The sequence below is a fragment of the Scylla paramamosain genome, chromosome 5 (assembly GCF_035594125.1).
Source record: "Scylla paramamosain isolate STU-SP2022 chromosome 5, ASM3559412v1, whole genome shotgun sequence".
NCBI classification, from domain to species: Eukaryota; Metazoa; Arthropoda; class Malacostraca; order Decapoda; family Portunidae; genus Scylla; species Scylla paramamosain.
Genome location: NC_087155.1, coordinates 4,751,692 through 4,771,691, shown reverse-complemented (window position 1 = coordinate 4,771,691; position 20,000 = coordinate 4,751,692). Strand labels below are relative to the sequence as shown.

General features: G+C 39.3%; 1 protein-coding gene across 4 annotated transcripts in view; it reads left to right on the top strand.

Moving 5' to 3' along the window:
• The window catches only part of LOC135100441 (tyrosine-protein phosphatase non-receptor type 1-like), a 171,750-nt gene that overhangs the window by 67,676 nt on the left and 84,074 nt on the right, over positions 1 to 20,000 (top strand). For 2 of the 4 annotated variants that reach the window (XR_010268711.1, XM_064003332.1), the window contains exon 9: positions 19,734 to 19,899. The exons of the other annotated variants lie outside the window; for them this stretch is intronic. Coding sequence is in view for 1 of the 2 variants with exons in the window: in XM_064003332.1 (XP_063859402.1) it covers positions 19,734 to 19,875 (142 nt within the window). In the remaining variant the exon portion in view is untranslated. The remainder of the gene's footprint in view (positions 1 to 19,733; positions 19,900 to 20,000) is intronic. 4 annotated transcript variants of the gene reach the window in all.

Below are 20,000 nucleotides of genomic sequence, written 5' to 3'. Positions count from 1 at the left end.
GCCACTGCAAAGTAATGTGAATATACAGAGGGTGTTCAAGTTACAAGGGAGATAGGTTTTGGAAGGCTGCTTACAACTCATTTTGCTCACAACTCGTCTATGTAATTTTTCGGTGCCATTAAATACCGTATTTGCCGGCATATTAGACCCACTCCTATCTTACAAGGATGTTTTGTGGAAAAAAAATTTGTTTCATTATATAGTTATTGAAAAAAATTTATTGTGTGTGTGTGTGTGTGTGTGTGTGTGTGTTTGTGTTTATTTTATGTAAGAGGGCCACTGGGCAAGGGCAACAAAAAATTTTAATAAAAAGAAAGGCTCACTTAATACTAGTTCCCATAGAGATGTCAGAATAATAAAAAAACAGGATAAGTGTCTTGAAACCTCCCTCTTGAAAGAGTTCAAGTTATAGAAAGGAAGAAATACGAAATAAGCAGGGAGTTTCAGAGTTTACCAGAGAAAGGAATGATTGAGAATTCTGTTTAACTCTTGCATTAGAGAGGTAGACAGAGTAGGAATGAGAGAAAGAAGGTCTCATATAGCCAGGCCATATGAGGAGGGGAAGTTTGCAGTTGGCAGTATCAAAAGAGCAGTTAGCATGAAAATACCGGTAAAAGATAGCAAGAGCTACAACATTGCAGCTATGAGAAAGAGGCAGAAGACTATCAGTGAGAGGGGAGAGAGAGGCTGAAGACAGTCATTTAGAGGGGAGGAGTTGATAAGATGAAGTTTTTTATTTCATCCTCTCTAAAATAGTGGTGTGATTGGAATCCCCCCCATACATGTAAAGCCAACTCCATACATGGACAGATAAGTTTCCTGTACAGAGTTATCAGCTGGAGTAGGGTGGGTGAGAAAAAATGCAGAGATGACACAGAATGCCTAACTTCATAGAAGCTGCTTTAGCAAGAGATGAGATGTGAGGTTTCCAGTTGAGATTATAAGTAAAGGACAAACTGAGGATGTTCAGAATAGAAGAAGGGGACTGTTTGAGTGTCATTAAAGAAGACGGGATAGTTGTCTGGAAGGTTGTGTCAAGTTGATAGATGGAGGAATTGGATTTTAAGACATTGAACATTATTAGATTTACTCAGCCCTATCAGAAATTTTGGAGAGATCAGAAGTCAGGCATTCTGTGGCTTCCCTGCATGAGCTGTTTACTTCCTGAAGGGTTGGACCTCTACAAAAAGATGTGGAAAGGTGCAGGATAGTATCATCAACATAGGAATGGATAGTACAAGAAGTTTGGTCTAGAATATCATTGATGAATAATAGGAAGAGAGTGGGTTACAGGACAGAACCCTGAGGAACACCACTGTTAATAAACTTAGAAGAATGACCATTTACCACAGCACCAATAAAAAGGTCAGAGATGAAATTTAAGATGAAGTTACAGAGAGAAGGATAGAAGCTGTAGGATGGTAGTTTGGAAATCGAAGCTTTATGCAAGAATCTATCAAAAACTTTTGATATGTCTAAGGCAAAAGTTTCACCAAAATCCCTAAAAAGTGTGTGCTTTGTTCTCACATCTGGTGTGATGCAGCACTGTGGCTATGTAATACTGTAGTACCATCACTTCTGAAACCATGTGTGTGTGTGTGTGTGTGTGTGTTTTGCTTTCTCTCTCTCTCTCTCTCTCTCTCTCTCTCTCTCTCTCTCTCTCTCTCTCTCTCTCTCTCTCTCTCTCTCTCTCTCTCTCTCTCTCTCTCTCTCTCCCCTTCCATACCCTCCTCTCCCATACTTTCCTTCCCATTCCCTCCCTCCTCCTTTCCTGACTGCCTCCTTCCTCCCTCCCACTGTGTGTGTGTGTGTGTGTGTGTGTGTGTGTGTGTGTGTGTGTGTGTGTGTGTGTGAGAGAGAGAGAGAGAGAGAGAGAGAGAGAGAGAGAGAGAGAGAGAGAGAGAGAGAGAGAGAGAGAGAGAGACGGGGGGGATTGCTAAATTGAATGAGACTGATTGAGAATGAAAATGGGTGGAAGGAGCATAAATGGGAAGGAAATGAATGGAGGAATAATGAAAAGAAGTAGGGGAAAGGAAAAGAAAATGCTTATTTCACAATACTTCCTCTTTCCCTCTAATTCTTCACTCACTCCTCACCCTTGCTGCTTATATATATTCTTTGTACTTTCTCCTCATCCTCCCATCCTCTTCCTACACCCTTCCTCCACTTCCTTGCCCCATGTACTTTCCTTCTCAGGTTATGTCTCTTCCTTCCCTTTTTCTTTTCCTCTCCCTTCCTCCTTCCTCTTGTCTCAAACATCCCTTCCTGTCACCTTCCCTCCCCCTTATCTGTCAGAGATAAGGGATGAGAGAGAGAGAGAGAGAGAGAGAGAGAGAGAGAGAGAGAGAGAGAGAGAGAGAGAGAGAATGGGGAAGGAAGGAGAGAAGGGGGAGGAGGGCAGGGAAGAGGAGAGGAGGAGGGAAGGGAGAGGAGGGCAGGGAAGGGGGGAAGGAGGAAAGGGAATGGGCAGGGAAGGGAAAAGAGAGAGAGAGAGAGAGAGAGAGAGAGAGAGAGAGAGAGAGAGAGAGAGAGAGAGAGAGAAATCTTATTATTAGTAACAATATTTGTGTGTAGTGTACTACTGCTTCAGCTCCATACCTATAGGCCTAGGTGTCTGTACTACAGCTGTATTAGATACAATAATTATCAGATACTTATATATAAGTGCATCTGATTTGCTGGCATATATATATATATATATATATATATATATATATATATATATATATATATATATATATATATATATATATATATATATATATATATATATATATATATATATATATATATATATATATATATATATATATATATATATATATATCACACACACACACACACACACATGCACACAGTGTAGTCAAAAAGTATCCAACCATGAATTTATTAGCACTAAGTAATGTGTGAGAAAAATTGCAGGAGTATTAAGTATTAAGTGGCTGCATCCTTACTAAGCATGAGCAAAAATTTTTGTGTCTGTAGGTGGTGCCAGTCACCTGCAGTAGTGCATTGATACAGACATGAAGAGTTTGGTGTGTGATTTTTCTTTTTGAGTCAAGATGACTGAGCGCATTGAGCAAAGATACTGTCAAATTTTGCCCAAGATTTGGTGATACTGAAGCCCAGCCTACCAAGAAGATGATGCAAAGGGAAATCACAAATAAAGGAGTGGTACAATTGATTGAAAGATGGCTGCACCTCAGTGGACAGTGAGCCATGTTGTGGCAGACCACGAACTAGCAGAAACGACAAAATGATTGCAAAGGTTTGAAGAAATGTCTGTGAAGACCATCGTGTGGCTATTGAAGAGATTGTTGCCGAAGTTGGAATCAGCCATGGGTCAGTTCAGTCAATTATGACAGAAGATTTGTTCATGAGCAAGGTGTAGACAAAATTCATACCAAAGTTGCTGTCTGACCAGCAGAAAGAAAACAGGAAATCTCCTAGGACATGCTGGAGTGTGCTAGCCAAGATCAAAACTTCATGAACACTATCATCACTGGCAATGAAATATGGGTGTACTGCTGTGATCCTGAAAGAAAATTGCAATCATCCCTGTGAAAGCATCCATCCTCCCCAAGACCAAATAAAGCAAGACAGGTTGAACTGATGTTCAACAGCAATGTTGAACTGATGATGACCTGGTTTTTTTTTTTTTTCTTTTTTAAGAGGTATTGTGCACCATAAATATGCACCACAAGGTCAGATAATTAACAAAGAATGCTACCAGAGGGTTCTTCAACACTTTCGTGGTGAAAATGACCCAACCTGTAGGCAGCAAAGAACTGGCAACTCCACCATGACAGTTCACCCACTCATTCCGTCCGTGTCATCAAAGCATTCCTCATCAGGCTTAACACACCACTTATTCGTCAAGCCTCCTACTCTCCAGACTTGGCTCTGTGTGACTTCTGGCTATTCCCAAAACTCAAAAATACACTCAAAGGGAGAAGATTTCAGTCAACAGAGGACATTAAGCAAAATTCATCAGCACAATTCTACAGCATCCCAAAAAATCATTCCCAGAAATGTTTTCATCAGTGGCAGGAACACTGGAAGAAGTGTGTAGACTCCAAAGGCAAATACTTTGAAAGAGACTAAATCAAAATTGTGAGTTTTGCAATATTACTTGTTTTTTGGCCAAAGTTTGGATACTTTTTGACTACGACGTGTGTGTGTGTGTGTGTGTGTGTGTGTCTATATATATATATATATATATATATATATATATATATATATATATATATATATATATATATATATATATATCGCACACAGTGGAACCTTGGTTCTCGAACTTTATTAGTTTCTGAATGGCATTCAAAATCTGAATTGTTAAAAAAAATGAAGCTGTTTTCCCCATAGAAATCAATGTAAAATGGATTAATCCATTCCCCAACTCCACCCAGTTTCAGTTGCTTATGACAGATGGTCTCACTGTAAAGATATCCACCTCACATCTCCAGGCCAGAAATTATTTATCCAGAAAGGATGTACTGAATGAACTTAGTGACACAGAGTTTATCAGGAAGTATTGTTTAGACTGTGCAAGTATTTTGTTTGTCATTGATCTTGTCAGGGAAGCCTTACAGAGTGACACAGAGAGGAGCAACCCACTTACCATCAAAATGAAGGTGATCATAAAACTTAGACATCTTGCTGCTGGGAAAAGCTACTGAGAAAATGCAGTTGGCAACTTCAATGGCATTGTGAGTCATTAAGAGAGAAACAAGTTGCTCGGGAGATAGAATTATTCTTAAGACACTTTATTTATATTGAGGCTCTTGAATGGGATCACATTTATGGTATTTCAAAGATTAGATTGCTGTCTTACCCTCTGTGTCTCTCCTCCAAATATATAAAAACAAAGGAAATATTTATAGAAACTATAAATTAATAATAAACGGCAGCTTTAGCTTTGTCTTTTAGTATTTGAAACCAATTAACTTTGTTCGAGAACCAAATTATGGTACAGCAACTAAAGCAATTATAAGTTCAAAATCTTGTGTGAAAACTTTTTTTTTTTTTCCCTCGAAAAGGGAGGCATTTGGTAACCATGGTTCCACTGGGCAATATATATATATATATATATATATATATATATATATATATATATATATATATATATATATATATATATATATATATATATATTCCACAGTCAATTTAATGCTGCAACAGAGCTTGTCCTACCATTAGCAGAAGTACAAGGGACTGGGCATGAAGTCTTCATAAAGATATGAAATGTGTCATAGCTAAGACAGATGTGTATCATAACTTTGAACACCAATTATAAGTCTATCATAACCGTCTTGCCATAAATAGTGCTTACTTATTTTGAAATATTAAAAGATTAAGTAAAAATACTGCTTCTAAAATTTTTCTTTTGTAGATATTTCCTGTGTTTATATGTGTTTGGGGAAGAGACATAGTGGATAAGATAGTGATCCATTCCCTGAAATATTACAGTAAATGTGATCCTATTGAAGCATCTCAGTGTAAACAACAATTTGAGTTGTTTTATGATGGTGAGAAATAAAATGCAACAAAAGCCTTCAAAATCTCTCTCTCTCTCTCTCTCTCTCTCTCTCTCTCTCTCTCTCTCTCTCTCTCTCTCTCTCTCTCTCTCTCTCTCTCTCTCTCTCTCTCTCTCTCTCTCTCTCTCTCCAGAATGTAAGACCACTATTTAGTAGTACTCAACATAACTGTAACTCACTAGTACCAAGGTACGGCATGATCACATGAGAAACTGAAACTACACACAAGATCAATATCTGGAAGTTCATGTTGAATAATGAACTGAAAGGAAAAAATCACTCATTCTTTTATAACACTGCCAAGACTACACTTCCTATATGACTGTGGTGGATGGATGATGGAATTTTCCACTTCAGCTCTCTCCAGACACTCTTGCTTCCCCAAAGGCTAACTGGACAGACACAGTCCCTCTTTCCTTTTTAATTGTATAAGGAGCATTTATATGTACTCTAAAGTTATTTTGATGATTTCTGCATCACTGGAGACATTCAAAACAACCCTCTTGGATAGATTATTTCTTCTTTGGGAATGTTGTTGTTGTGGGGCAGCCATCTCCACAGTAGGAACATTTGTCATTAACTGCACTAAGACAGGATTGACCCAGTCTTAGCAGCCACACAGATTTATGACAGATGCACACAGTTCAAGATGAAAATGCTCCATTTTTTCTTCCCTATGACACATTTCATAACTAAGACTTGGTGTAGTCTTTCAAACCTAAGATGAGCTCTCAGGTGTGGCCTGTCAAATCTTGCATTCTTGTCACATCTCCCTAGACAGGCTGATGAATGCCCCTCTATCACACTTAGTTGTGACTCTAATTGATTTTTACTGGCATACTTTTATATTAAGGCTGTATGATTTTATGAATGTCATACTATTTAAGAGTAAGAAAACTCCTTTGCATATATTCCATTATTCCTGGCAACATAGCACGTGTGATGTTGCTGCCTGAGTGACCTTGACACAGGCCTTGCTTGGTCATTCTTGGTCAGCATTCTGCTCTGGCACAATGCATGTGAGAAATCTGACTACAGCGTGGACTGACCCAGCCACACCTGAGAGCTCATCTTAGGCTTGAAAGACTATAGGATATTGGCATACTAGGTAAATATGGCACCTATTACCAAACTTTACAATTTGCAAAAGGAGCAACACAAAGCACAATTTCTTTTAGCGAGTAGACTGGTCCTATTTTTGAATACTCATAACTCATTACCTCATAACTTGGGCACTGAATGTAATATAAAGGGAGTGCACACCTGAATGTAAAATGCAGTTGATCAGTACTAATGTACACACTATTTCAAAACTGTACTGAACCGAACAGTTTTAAAGAGGAGGAGATCTGATCTGGAGTTTAAATACATTGGAAATAAACAACATAAAAAAAAAAAATCAACATCATCTTATGTCCCTTTGGTCCCCCTGAACTCTAAACTAACCAAATCTTATCTAACCTAACCTACTAATTTCATAGTGATGGCACAGCATAAAGCAGCAATAAACTGACTAGGTAAGGTGAAACCATACATGATTTCTTGTTAATCTGACATGATTTACATTACAAAACCTTAGTTGAATCTATAGTAAACACAAAAATCAGCTCATACATCACATAGTTAACCTGTTCTTTAAGATGTACCATTTTCATAGGTAATAGTTTGCAAAGGTCAAGTCATCAAAAGTTAGCTCTGTCTATAAGCAAACAAACATTTTTGTGTTTATATCATAATAGTATAATCATAGGGATTTATGTGGGGCGCCTAGAGCCAGAGTGACATAACCAGCAAAAATAAAAAATAGAAAAAAAATGTTAAAATTTTGTGCATTTCAAAATGCAATATCTTTTAAATGGATTGAGATAGTAAGTAATGATTGGTATCAAAATATTCAGTAATTTATACCATTTACAACTATTTAGTTGAATTACAATATGAAGTTACAGTTAAAGTACATTATTAAAAATAAATAGGTGACTGCATTTTTGTTCAATATGATTTTATTAAGGATATCACACATCTACATTAGAATTATATCTAGTGCCTACACATTGTTTATTTCATTTATTCTATCAAGTTGTTTTATTTTCTATGCACTATCAAACTATCTATCTAAAAACAACTATCAAAAGTCTTCTTTTTAGTGAACTTATCAGTTTTATGAAGCAAGAATATAAGCGACATATAAATACTTCCTAAGATGAACACAAACAAAGAGAATGATATAAGCTTAAAAATTAAACTGGAAGAAACTAAAACAAAAGAACTCATAAACATTATGAAAATATACTGGTATAAAAGATGATAGAATATAAAGAAATAATTAAATCATCCAATGTTTCCAGAGCTCACATAGGTTTCCCCCATGCTTCTTCATCTTTTAGCAATACATTTCTTCCATTTCCTTCCTCTTTAGAGTCCTGGCTCCTCAGGGGTACACTGTTGGGGGGCATCTGCCATAATAGTGAAAGGCTAAGTGATGTGTAAAAGCAAACTTAAGACAGCAGCCTGTCATTTAAGGGTTAGCAAGCAGACTGGAGGGAGGGAGAGTGTGAAGTGTGTGGGTGTGGTGGTGGGGAAATGTCCCAACGACTTGCAGCACGAGCCATCATTGCCTGCTGTGGCAAGGGAGTTACTTCTCTCAGTCCCCAGCAACTAATAGCTATCACTCAAGCGCAATAAGAAGGTTCCTTGGGTAATTTCACTTAGATGGATTTTTTACCATATTGCAGAGTTCATTCTGACATCTGCACTCTCTCTCCCATCATTGTAGGAAGGTTTGGGAAGACAGTGCAATAAAATAATAATTTTGGCCACAAGGTCGCTTATACCACTCTGTCTCTGGGCCCTTATATACCCTGAAGCCATTGTCTGGCAATACTTGCCCTGGTTCCATTCATAAATCACTTCATTATGATTTGCAAATATAATATTTTTTTTTATACTGAATCATCTTACTTGTACTAGTTGTTACAAGTTTTGCTGTCATTACTAATCCCTAAAACCACGAATGATCTTAACAAGAGCAGACACAGTATACTTGTTCATTAAGAGAACTAAAATATTAAGTCTTGCACATGTAGCACTGAAAATAACAGCTGAAAATTAAAGAAGTCTTGGCTATAAAAGAGTATAATGGGTCAGTGAGGATAGGTAGTGATGTCACAGCGGAGGATGGAGCCCTCTTTGGCGTGATGATAATTTTCCAATTTGATTTTTTTTTTTTTTCTAGAAATTTCAAAACAAAATTTAATAATATTCCAGTGATTACTAGCATCTACTTTATTATCTTTCTGTAATTTCTACATGACCTGAAACCAGTTAATTATCAATAGTTGGATGATAAGAGACATTTTAATTCTCACCATTGATATTTTTCATGAAATTGGTAAAAAAAAGTACTGTAGGGTACACGAACACATGCTTGTTATAACATACAACTACCTAATCAAGGCTCAGTTTTAGGACTAGTCCTCTTCCTGGTTTATATAAATAACATAGATTGCAAATACTGTACTTTGTAACAAACAAAAACCAAGCAAAACAAACCAGAGAAGTTGTTAGAGTGGGAACAGATTTGGCAAATGAGTTATAATGAAGATAAATGTAAAGTGCTTTACGTCGGATACCAAAATGAGAAAGCAAACTATGGCTACGTGAACACCAAACGAGTCGAGTCAAGTTGAATCACATAGAGTCTTGAGTCTGCATGACTTGCCAGTCAAGGGAACATAATTTTCCAACTTATTTTCCAGGAACCATTCATACCTGGAGACTCGAGTTGAGTTGAGTCACACATGTGGCAGGACCCACTTTTTTTTTTGGTTGGTCATTGCGAGTCCACTTTTCAGTTTGCAGCTTCAAGATGTCATAAATCTTGTTCGGGAGTGCCCTGCTCTATAATATCCAAGTGATTGGAGGCATCAAGATTGTGATGTCATTGCAGCACTGTGCAAAAAAGTTCTGAAGAAACTTTAGAATTTGTCTGGATTATTTAGATACAATGACAAAAAGCACCAGATTCGGGTCTCTTGGTGTTGAGCTCATGCACCCATACTCTGCTCCTTTTTCTTCTTCACTGCTAAATACATAACAAAGCATGTAAGACAGCAAAAGAATGTGTGTCCATACTCCCTGACATCTGACAGGATACTGATAAATGTGACTCTTCTTGACTCTTTCATTGTGAATGGAAATAAATCAATCTGACTCGAGTCAAATGACTCTAATGACTCATGTAGGCATGCAGCCTACATGATAAATAATACCCAGTTCAATAGCATAGATAGAGAAATCAATGTAGGAGTGAAAATATTGACAAGTCTAAAACTTAGTCGACAATGTTCAGAAGTCGTTAAAAAAAAACTAAATAATTGTCTTTATTAATAGATCATTTGAATACGAATCTAAAGATATAATCTGGAACTACTCCACAACTCCTTAGTCCATCCTTTTATGGAATACGGTATTCAAGCATGGTGCCCCTACTACCAGAAGGATATAGATAAATTAGAGAGTTCAACATAGATTTACAAAAATTATTCCAAGTCTAAGGAACAAATCTTATGAAGAGTGACTTAGAGAATTAAATCTATTTCCTTGAACTTACTGAAGACTAAGAGATGACCTATTTCAAGTGTTTAAAATCATTAAAAAGCTTTGATAACATGGGCTGCTGTACTTAATGACAGACCACTCAAATTACACATGAGGAAATGATTGCAAAATTAACAAAGTACACGAGACTTACCGTAGGTCAGTTGAAGTGTACTTCTAATTTTTCGAGGCAAATCACCTCTGCTGGTGCGGAGATTTCACATGCGAGAGAGTGCGTCACGCGCTGCCGGCAGACTTTAAAGCAAGGACTCGACATCCACATGATGAACCAATTAGGAAATTAAGTAACCTGTAGAGCTTAAGGTAGGGAGGGAGAGGAGGGCATGTGAAATCTCCGCACCAGCAGAGGTGATTTGCCTCGAAAAATTAGAAGTACACCTCAACTGACCTACGGTAAGTCTCGTGTACTTTGTTAATTTTACTTTGGCAAAATCACCTACCTGCTGGGCGGACATTTCCCATGAGGCTTTGAAGCCATGTGGATGACGAGGGAGGATGCAATAGTAGAGAGGAAAAAGGAAATGCCCCACAAGAAACAGTACTATAACTATTATTCCATGGAAGGATCTTGTACATGAGACAATCATACAATTGGTGTATAAAATAAGGTACATTGCATCCAACTTAATCCAATCTACAAACAATGTTGAAATATGGTAACAGTTCACATCATAAGGTAAACCTAAGGTACTAGATACTAAATACTTAAAATATCCGTGTACTGCAACACTGAAGTGCAGCAACAAACCCAAATCATATCTTATTCTAGCACTGCATCCTGAAAGAGGTCAGAAGCAGCCACAATGTTCTTATTATAATATTTTGCAAAGGTAGATTCCCTAGACCAGCCTGCCTTAGCCATAATGCATGCGACAGGGACAGCCGCCACTCCAGCTTTTGAAGCTGCTGCTGGCCGCACACTACCAGCGGAAAACTTTGAGATGTCTATGCCGGACATGCGGAGAATGGTCCTGACCCAACGGGCAATAGTGTCTTTGGAAACTGATTTGTGGGGTTTTATGAAGCTAATGAGGAGCCTGGCATCAGTGTGCATCTCATCCTGTCTAAGCTCTTTAGTCACATCAATGTACCTCAGGAGAGTGCTACAGACACATAATCGTGGATCCTTAGGGTAACGATGGAATGTGACCCTGTTGATGTTAAAATTTGGTCTGGATTGTTTAAGAGTGCCCCCAACTGTACTGAAATGGAGTGTTCATTAATGAGCATGTCTCTGATTAACAGTAGTTGTAAAGTTTGAATTCTGGCAGCTTGAGTTAAGGCCATCATCATAACCAATTTTAGCGTTAATTCTTTAAGGGTTAATGCATGTAAGGGGAACATGGACCTTAGTTGCTCTAAGACAGGTTGGATGTCCCAAGTGTCAGTGTACCTGGGCTGAGGAGTTCTAAGATTGAAAACCCCTCTCATGAATCGGATGACCAAAGGGTGATTTCCTGCCCTGCATCCGTCCACCACAATGCCGAGAGAAGACAGGGCACCCCTCGCAGTGTTCACACACTCATAACCCACACCCCCGTCAAAGGTTTCCGTCAAAAAATTTACAATGTGACCTACAGTTGGAGAAGTGGGATCGACATTCCGTCTACCACAAAACAACGACCACCTCTGGACATGTGGGCGGTATTGCCTCTCAGTACCTGGTTTCCAGGAGGCAAGTATGATGTCCGCAGCCACCGGTGAAACTCCTCGTTTCTGCAAGTTTTCCCTGACAGAAGGCATGCCATGAGCCTCGTGTGGGACATGATGGGGTGTGGATCTGTTGTGGACGGGTGTGTTAGAACATTCCTCCTGTTCGTTATCAAACGTGGGAAGTCTATTAGCAACTGGAGCAGCATGCCCATCCAAAACTGGGACGGCCACAGAGGAACCACCATCCAGCCTCGTGCTTGCTCCGCACGTAACTTCTGAAGGCACCTAGCAATTAATGAGAATGGGGGGAAAATGTAAGACAAATCAAAGTTTGACCAGTCCAAGGAAAAAGCATCAAAATATTTAGCCTCCGGATCTGGCAACCACGAACAGAATGTATTAACCTGTTTGTTAAGCCTTGAGGCAAATAAATCAATGGACGGTGTCCCAAAAACATTACACAAGGTAGTAAAAATGTGTGAGTCGAGTTTCCACTCATGTCTGTCATTAATCTTGCGAGAGGCTACATCAGCCAAGGTGTTGTCCTTCCCCGGTATGTGCGAGCATGTAACCCATGAGTCATGTTCCAGACACCAATCCCAAATCTGGGTAGCAACATCATTACAGGACTTGGACTTTGTGCCTCCCATTTCATTGACATAGTTTATGGCAGTGGTATTATCACAAAAAACTCTAACATGTCTACCTTCCAGCTCATGTTCAAATGCTTGCAAAGAGAATAGAATGGCTTTCATCTCCAGGATGTTAATGTGAAGCTCCTTTTCATCCAGGGACCAAGTACCACTTGTAATCTGACACCCCAAATGACCCCCCCAACCAAGGCTGGAGGCATCAGTAAATAAATCGATGTCAGTACCTGGCCTAAAAATGTGTCTGTGGTGTCTGTCCACATTGTCTAACCACCAGGAAAGGTCTAGTTTCATGTCTGCAGTAATATTCAAAGGCCTGTCAAAATTACCATACTCCTGTTTCAAAGCGGCAATTTTTCCCCCCTCCAACTTCCTGTAGTGAAGTTTACCTAACTCCACTGCTGGGATCGCAGCCACCATGAGGCCGATCACCCTGGCCACCTCTTGAATGGGGGCAACATCTTTACACAAAAATTCTGCACATCCTTGGCGAATGTTGATTAGTCTACGCTCAGGTAAAGAGGCAGTCATGAACTTGGTGTTAATAACATTGCCTAGGTATTCAATACATTGTGTGGGGGTGAGAACAGACTTCTCCATATTGATACAAAAGCCTAACCTCTGCAACAGAGAAATGGTGGCCTGAATCGCCTGAAGACATCCTGAGTAAGAGTTACTGCAAATTAATGTGTCATCTATAAAGCTGGTGATAGTGTATCCTTCCTGCCTTAAAGTAGCAAATACTGGCTTCATCAGTTTGGTGAAAAGCCGAGGTCCCTCAGAAATGCCATTAGGGAGGCAGGTGAATTGATAGATAACACCTTGCCATGTAAAACATAAAAATCGTTGTTGCTCATCTGCAACCCTAACAGAATAATAAGCATGCCTGAGATCGACAGAAGCCAAGAAATCACCCTGGTTGATGAGCCTGATGGCCTGTTCAAAATTTTCCATTTTAAAATGTTTATATGGTATGTATTTGTTTAATCTCTCCAAGTTAAGAACCAGGCGAAATTCCCCGTTTTTCTTTTCTCGCAAAAAGATAGGAGAGATAACTTTCTGAGTTTGTTTGTGTGTGACTTTAATGACTTTAAGCTGTAAAAGTTTTTTGATCTCTCCAGAAATTATCCCCTGTTGCACAGTGTTGAACCTGTATTCCAAATCATTAAAAAATAAAGGATGAACACTATCGACATCAATATCAAGGTGGCAATGCTGAACAATATCCAAAATGACAGGGTCACTGGTAATTTTACGCCACTCATGCAGGAAAGAGTGTAGTCTGCCAGCTTCAAAACATGCACTTGCCTGTAAGTTTACTGGGGCTGCCTGCTGCGGCCGCCCCGGCCCTTGGAGTTTTTTGGCTCCACATCCTGACGAGTGGAAGGCAGTCGTGGGGCAGCCCTGGAGCCATACCTCTGTTGCCCGTAGGGTTGGAACCTGGCGTAATATCCCCTACTAGCAGGCTTGTTCCAATATCCACCAGGGCGTTTACCTGCGAACTTGCTAGTAAAGGCAGGCTTTTTCTGCGAGAACTTACTCCGCAGTTTCTCCGCTTCCTCAATTTGTCTGGCAGACTGGGACACATCGTCACCGAACAGAAAGCGAGTAATTGGCACCTTATCTGAACAAAGATGAGCATATTTATAGTTTATCTCGCGTTTCATGACAAAACGCCTGGCCAAATTGTTACTGTGATTGGCATTGCCTAGCAATGCCAATGCACCATTTAGCATGCTCACCTCATGTGTCAACTTGGGGTTACCTTCCTGTTCAGCCAAATCATCCAGTGCCACTAAGGATTTGGTGATAATGGTTGAAGCCCGCAGGATGTCCTTATTTACTTCCTTCAAGCGGAAGTCTGTCTTCCTGTTATCAAAGAGAAAGTTTACCATCTCTGCCACTCTATTGTCAATGTCAGCAACCACCGTGTCAGAAGGACCAAAGGCCTTAGTGCCCTGAATTAAGGTGCTGTCAGCAGGGGCGGCAGGCATCGACACTGCCTCATCCTCACTCATCCTGGCCGAGAAACCAGAAAAAGTGGCAGAACAAGGAGGCGACAAACCCCAGCCACCCAGAGTACTGTCCTCCACAGTCACCTGCGCCGACCCAGTAGGGGGTGGTAGTTGCCGTCTGTCTGCCTGCAAGGCCTCCACTTCACCCCGCAAATCAGCCAAGGCGTCCAACACAACTGACCAAGGGGGAGGAGCAGGAGAAGTGCCGCGGGAACCACGTGCGTCAGCACTGTTACGTAATCTCACGCAACCATGCCTCCCACTCAAGCGACGAGATGAATGATCCCTGTGCCTGTCGTCATCTTGAGGGCGAACAGTGGACCCAGGGAGAGGAGAAGGCCCACAGAAGGCACATGGGACAGGAGGGGAAGGGGATCGAGAGGCAGAGGACGCTTCACCAGACTCTGACAAGGCTGCCGCACTGCGATAAGGAGAACAAAGCCGTAAGCTTCCCACACAGTTCCATCGTCAGTGGAGACCGATAAACCAATAATACAACTCGCCCCAAAAACGGGTAATGAAGTTGAAGGCACTGTACCTGCGTAACAAGTATCGTGGCCTTATCTGAAAGAAAACAGCAAAAACTTGGGAGACCGTATGACCCAGAATGACCGTGTCTGCCCGACGCGGCGATCAGCAAACAACTGTCGGCAGCGCGTGACGCACTCTCTCTCTCATGGGAAATGTCCGCCCAGCAGATAGGTGATTTTGCCAAAGTAAAATTGTTGGCAAGTCCTTTAACTCATTAATTGAAGAATTTCTTTTCAATTGAATCATCAACCTATGGAATGGGCTTTCTGAGATATGATTGACTGCAACACCATAGATACTTTTAAAAGCCATCTAGATAGATATTTTGCTTCAAATCCATGATTGTCATTGTCTGTTAGAAAGTAAGTTCCTTTTCCCCAAGAAATTTGGGCAGCTCATTTCATCTTCTTTAACACTGCAAGGTATATATATATTTCTAGTCTGTTTCCCATATGCCAGAGGGAGTGGATGGTGGGGAAAGAGTCTTCTGCTCTGCTGTCCTTTTCATCTACTATTAGATTCTTAGTAGTCCTAGGGTAGGTCACCTCATAAGGACCACAAGGTCCATGTTGGCCTGTGTATCTCTGTAACTGTATGTAATTCTTGCTTTAGGGAGGTAGACAGAATAGGGACAAGAGAAAGTAGAAAGCCTTGTGCAGTGAGGCTGCTGCAAGTCGGGAGGCATGTTGTTAGCAAGATCTGAAAAGTAGCTTGTGTGAAAGTAGCAATAGAAGGTAGTAAGAAATACAGCCATGTGGTGAAGAGAGAGAGAGAGAGAGAGAGAGAGAGAGAGAGAGGCTGAAGACAGATGGAGGATATTTAGTAAGACAAAATGCTTCTGATTCCACCTGTTCAAGGAACCAGTATGTAAGGAAAGACATGGGCAGATAAGGCCCCTGTACAAAGTTAGCAGGTGGGGGTAGGTGAGAAAAATTGGCAGAAATGGTTCAAAACATCTAACCTCATAGGGGCTCTTTTTCCTTTTTTTGCAAGAGATATGTGAAGTTTCCATTTTAAATTACTAGTAAAGGAAAGACTGAGGATGTTGATAGATTTACGAGAAGAACGGTGACCATCTACCACAGCAGCAATAGAAGGGTCAGAAAGGAAATGATATGAAGTTACAGAGAGAAGGATAGAAACTATAGGAAGGTAGTTAAGAAGTTAAAGCTTTATGCAAGACTTTTTAAGGCTTTTGATATATCTAAGGCAAGTGTAAAAGTTTTACTATATCCCTAAAAGAGGACGATCAAGACTCTGATCACCAGTAGAGGAGCCTGATGGAACCCATACTGGGGATTGGATATAAGGTTGTGAAATTATGGATATTTAAGAATCTTCCTGTTGAGGACAGACTCAAAAACTTCAGAAAAGCAGGAACTAAATAAAAAAACAATTGGGCAGTAGTTTGAAGTGGTTTAATTTTTAATCTAATTAGTTTAATTTTAATTAAGTTACAAGCACATAATATGGTGCTGCTTTCTTGTTTCTGCCTGAATATTTATTACTCTTAACCTTCCTGTAGATATCTATGAATTCACTCCAAAAAAATGTTGTCATGTAGATATGGCCATTGCGAGCATACCACTGCTTGTATGCACCACATCAATTGGTGTGGAACTAACACCCAGACTGCATGCTGCTTCATACACATGCAAACTGGCATGAAGAAACCAGTTCAATCTGGTTTTGTCATTCAGACTGTTGATTAAATTTGAGCATGATGAATAGTGCAGGTTTAAGCTTTCATAAAGGTTGAGACCAGCAAAAGCATGGAAAATATAATTAGGAAAAATCTCATTAGGAGACATGAAATAATTGGAAGATGGAGGAGAGACAGGAGCAAGACCAAAATCATCTAGAGTAGAGATTTTAGCAAAGGTTTGAGACAGATGAGATGCTATAGTGGTGGCATCATGTTGAGATAGAACTGGAAAAGTTGAAGAAAATTTGTTGGAGATGTTTTGGCTAGGTGCCACAAGTTGAAAGTGGAGTGAAATTGAGAAAGATTTTGACATTTTCTATTGATGATGAAGTTTTTACCTAGCTGAAGAACAGTCTTGGTGATTTTGGGGTAGGAATTTAAAGTGCATGAGATTCAGATGATGGAAGGCTCATGTTCTTTTTCTGGACCACCTCTAACCTGTATAGTACAAAAAGCTTTATAAGTTTTAGATTGAGAGAGAGAGTGAGGAATATACACCTCCATGCCAGACACTATCATGTCTGTTATGCACTCAGTGCACAGAGATAGGTCTCTGACCTGGAAGCAGTAGTCATTCCATGAAAAATCTGAATAATATCTCCTCAGGTCCCCCCAATTAGCAGAGGCAAAATATTAGAGGCACCTCGACTTTGGGGGATCCTGAGGAGGAATTGGAGTGTTGGGACAAGATACAGATATGAAGTTCTGATGAAAGGAGCCCAACAGAGAAGACAGCATGGTAACATAAGCAGAAAGTTAGAAAAGAATGTTGGCCATATCTCCAGGATGGTCAGGAATATGAGCATGGTGCTGTACTAATTGCTCTAGGTCATGGAGGATAGCAGAGTTCAAGTTAGTTCACCAGGTTGGTCTGTAAAGGGAGATGAAAGTCAAAGCTATTGGTGAACACTGAAGTCTTTAAGAATGGGGATGTCAGTGAAAGAGAAGAAAGTCAGGATGTGCTCCACCTTGGAAGTTAAAAAGTCAAAAAGATTCTTTTTTGCATAGTTCAAGGAGTTAGGTGAGAGTTATACAGCAAAGATAAAATTAGTCCAAGAATGACACTGAAGTCAATGCCAGATGACAAAAATTTAAAAGACTCAAGAGCATAGGCACAAGAGCATGTTAGAAAGTTGCATGTGTAGATGTGACATCCAGCTTTGGATTTAAAGTGAGGATAGAGAAATTAGGAAGGAATACTACTGTCAGTAGCCTGAGACATCTGTGTTTTGGTGAGGAAAAGATGAGTTTCAGTAGAGGAGAGGTGATGTTCCACAAATTTCAAATTATCTTAAAGTGTTAAAGGGCATTTACATGGCATTTTAGAGTAGATGGTTTCTGATTCTTCTTTTTTGCAAGGAATTATCATCAAAGGCAAAGATGTTAGATGGCACCACTTCCATCATTGTTACCAAATTTGCTCTGCTTGGAAAACTTGGCATGGTGGTGTTTTTACATAACATGTGGTAGCCAACTTAAGCAGGAGAACAGGGTTTGAAGAGAGCAAGAATAATAGAACAGAGGGTAAGTAGTGGCAACTTTCCTCTTACTGTGCCTCCGAGTTACTGCATAGTGAGTATGAGAGTGATAAAGTATCTGATAGATACTAGTTTGTCTCTAGTGAATGTTATATATATTTTCATTGCAAGTATTTTTCATTAAAAAGTAAGAAATAAAATCAAGATGTGCACCTACACATTTCCTTATGTGAATGATGGGGGAGAGCAGTGAAAATCAGCCATAAATTTAATTTTGGTTTATTTCTTTAAGTTTTGTTATGTAGTTTGTGTACCACAACATTTGAAAATTTTCAAATATATTAGTATTTTTGAGTAATTTATGTGTGACGCTCCCTATAATGTTCCATGATCCAACTAACTGATGAAGATTTGACAGAGTTTGTGGATGAGTCCATTGATAGTGTGGGAAAAGATGGCTGATACCCCTATTAGGTTGGTTAAGGTTATTTTTTTCCATTTGATAAATTATGCCAAATATTTACTTGAAGCATAGCATGTGTCAGTTAATATACAGGGTATTTTTGTTGATTTTTTTATTTATTTTTTGAGAAATCAAAGATTACGTCAATTTTGGCAAAAAGTGTTCTGTTTGCTTTTCTTTGCTAGTTTATAAGTTCTAGGTAATTTAATTTTAATGGGTAAGTGAACAACAGTTACCAGAATATAGTTGCAAGATTAATGCACTTAACACATCATATAAATAAGAACACAAGAAAATAAGGGAAGCTGCAAGAACCCATCAGGCCTACATGTGTTAGTCCCTGTATAAAACATACTACCCATGTCCTTATATTATCCTTATCATAAAATTAGTCATCCCTATTGACTTTTACCATTAATAATCTGATTACTAAATGCATTCCAGTTGTCCATCACTTTATCTGAGAACCAATTTCTTCCCTTCCCTTTTCTGAATTCTGCTTTATCAATTACTACATCTAGTCTTACCATACTATCCTGATTGTTGACTGTAAGATTTTGCTTTTATCACAACTGTTGTATTGTTATGCTACTTTAATAATCAGATCCTCTCTTAATCTAAGCTTCTTTTCTTAATATATGTTAGTCATACTTATAAAATCTGAAATAATTACATAAATGAATATTGTAAACCTCAACACATCTAAAATAAAATGGAAGTACATATCATCATTATCATCTTGGGTTATTTTGAACTCAATTTTATTTGCTCAAAATAAAGTATATTGGACAGCTGAAACCATCTCTAGTGATCAGTGTATTGTTGGCAAATGCACATCTCTCAAATGTAGCAAATTTTTACAAACTAGCTCAGAAAAGTATTTGCTCATGATACACTTTTTGCCTAGTATGACAAGATCTTTAATTTCAGAAGCTAACAAGTTAATGCACAGGACCCCCTGTATATATGTGTAGTTTATTGCAATTAATTAGAGAAGATTAACTCCAGAAGTTGTGCCATGTGTATATTCATTGTTGTTAGTGCTTGCCACAGTATTTATGCTTGAGTGACCTTGCAGAGGAGCGTCTGTAGAGTGGGAGGATAAGTGGTGGTGGAAGGTGATTAATTTGGCTGCTGGCAGATCTCTCATCAAACAGACTGTGCTTCTTTTTGTAAGGGAAGCCATGTCTCATCTGGTATCATATGGAGAGAATGGATAAGAGAAACTTGTTGTAATGAGTGAGGTGAGTGATGTTCTATGTTAGAGTGCCAGTGCATGGTGTCATGATTCCAAGATTGGCATAGTCATGTCTCATTGTAATATTATGTTCTGCACTTATTTTCC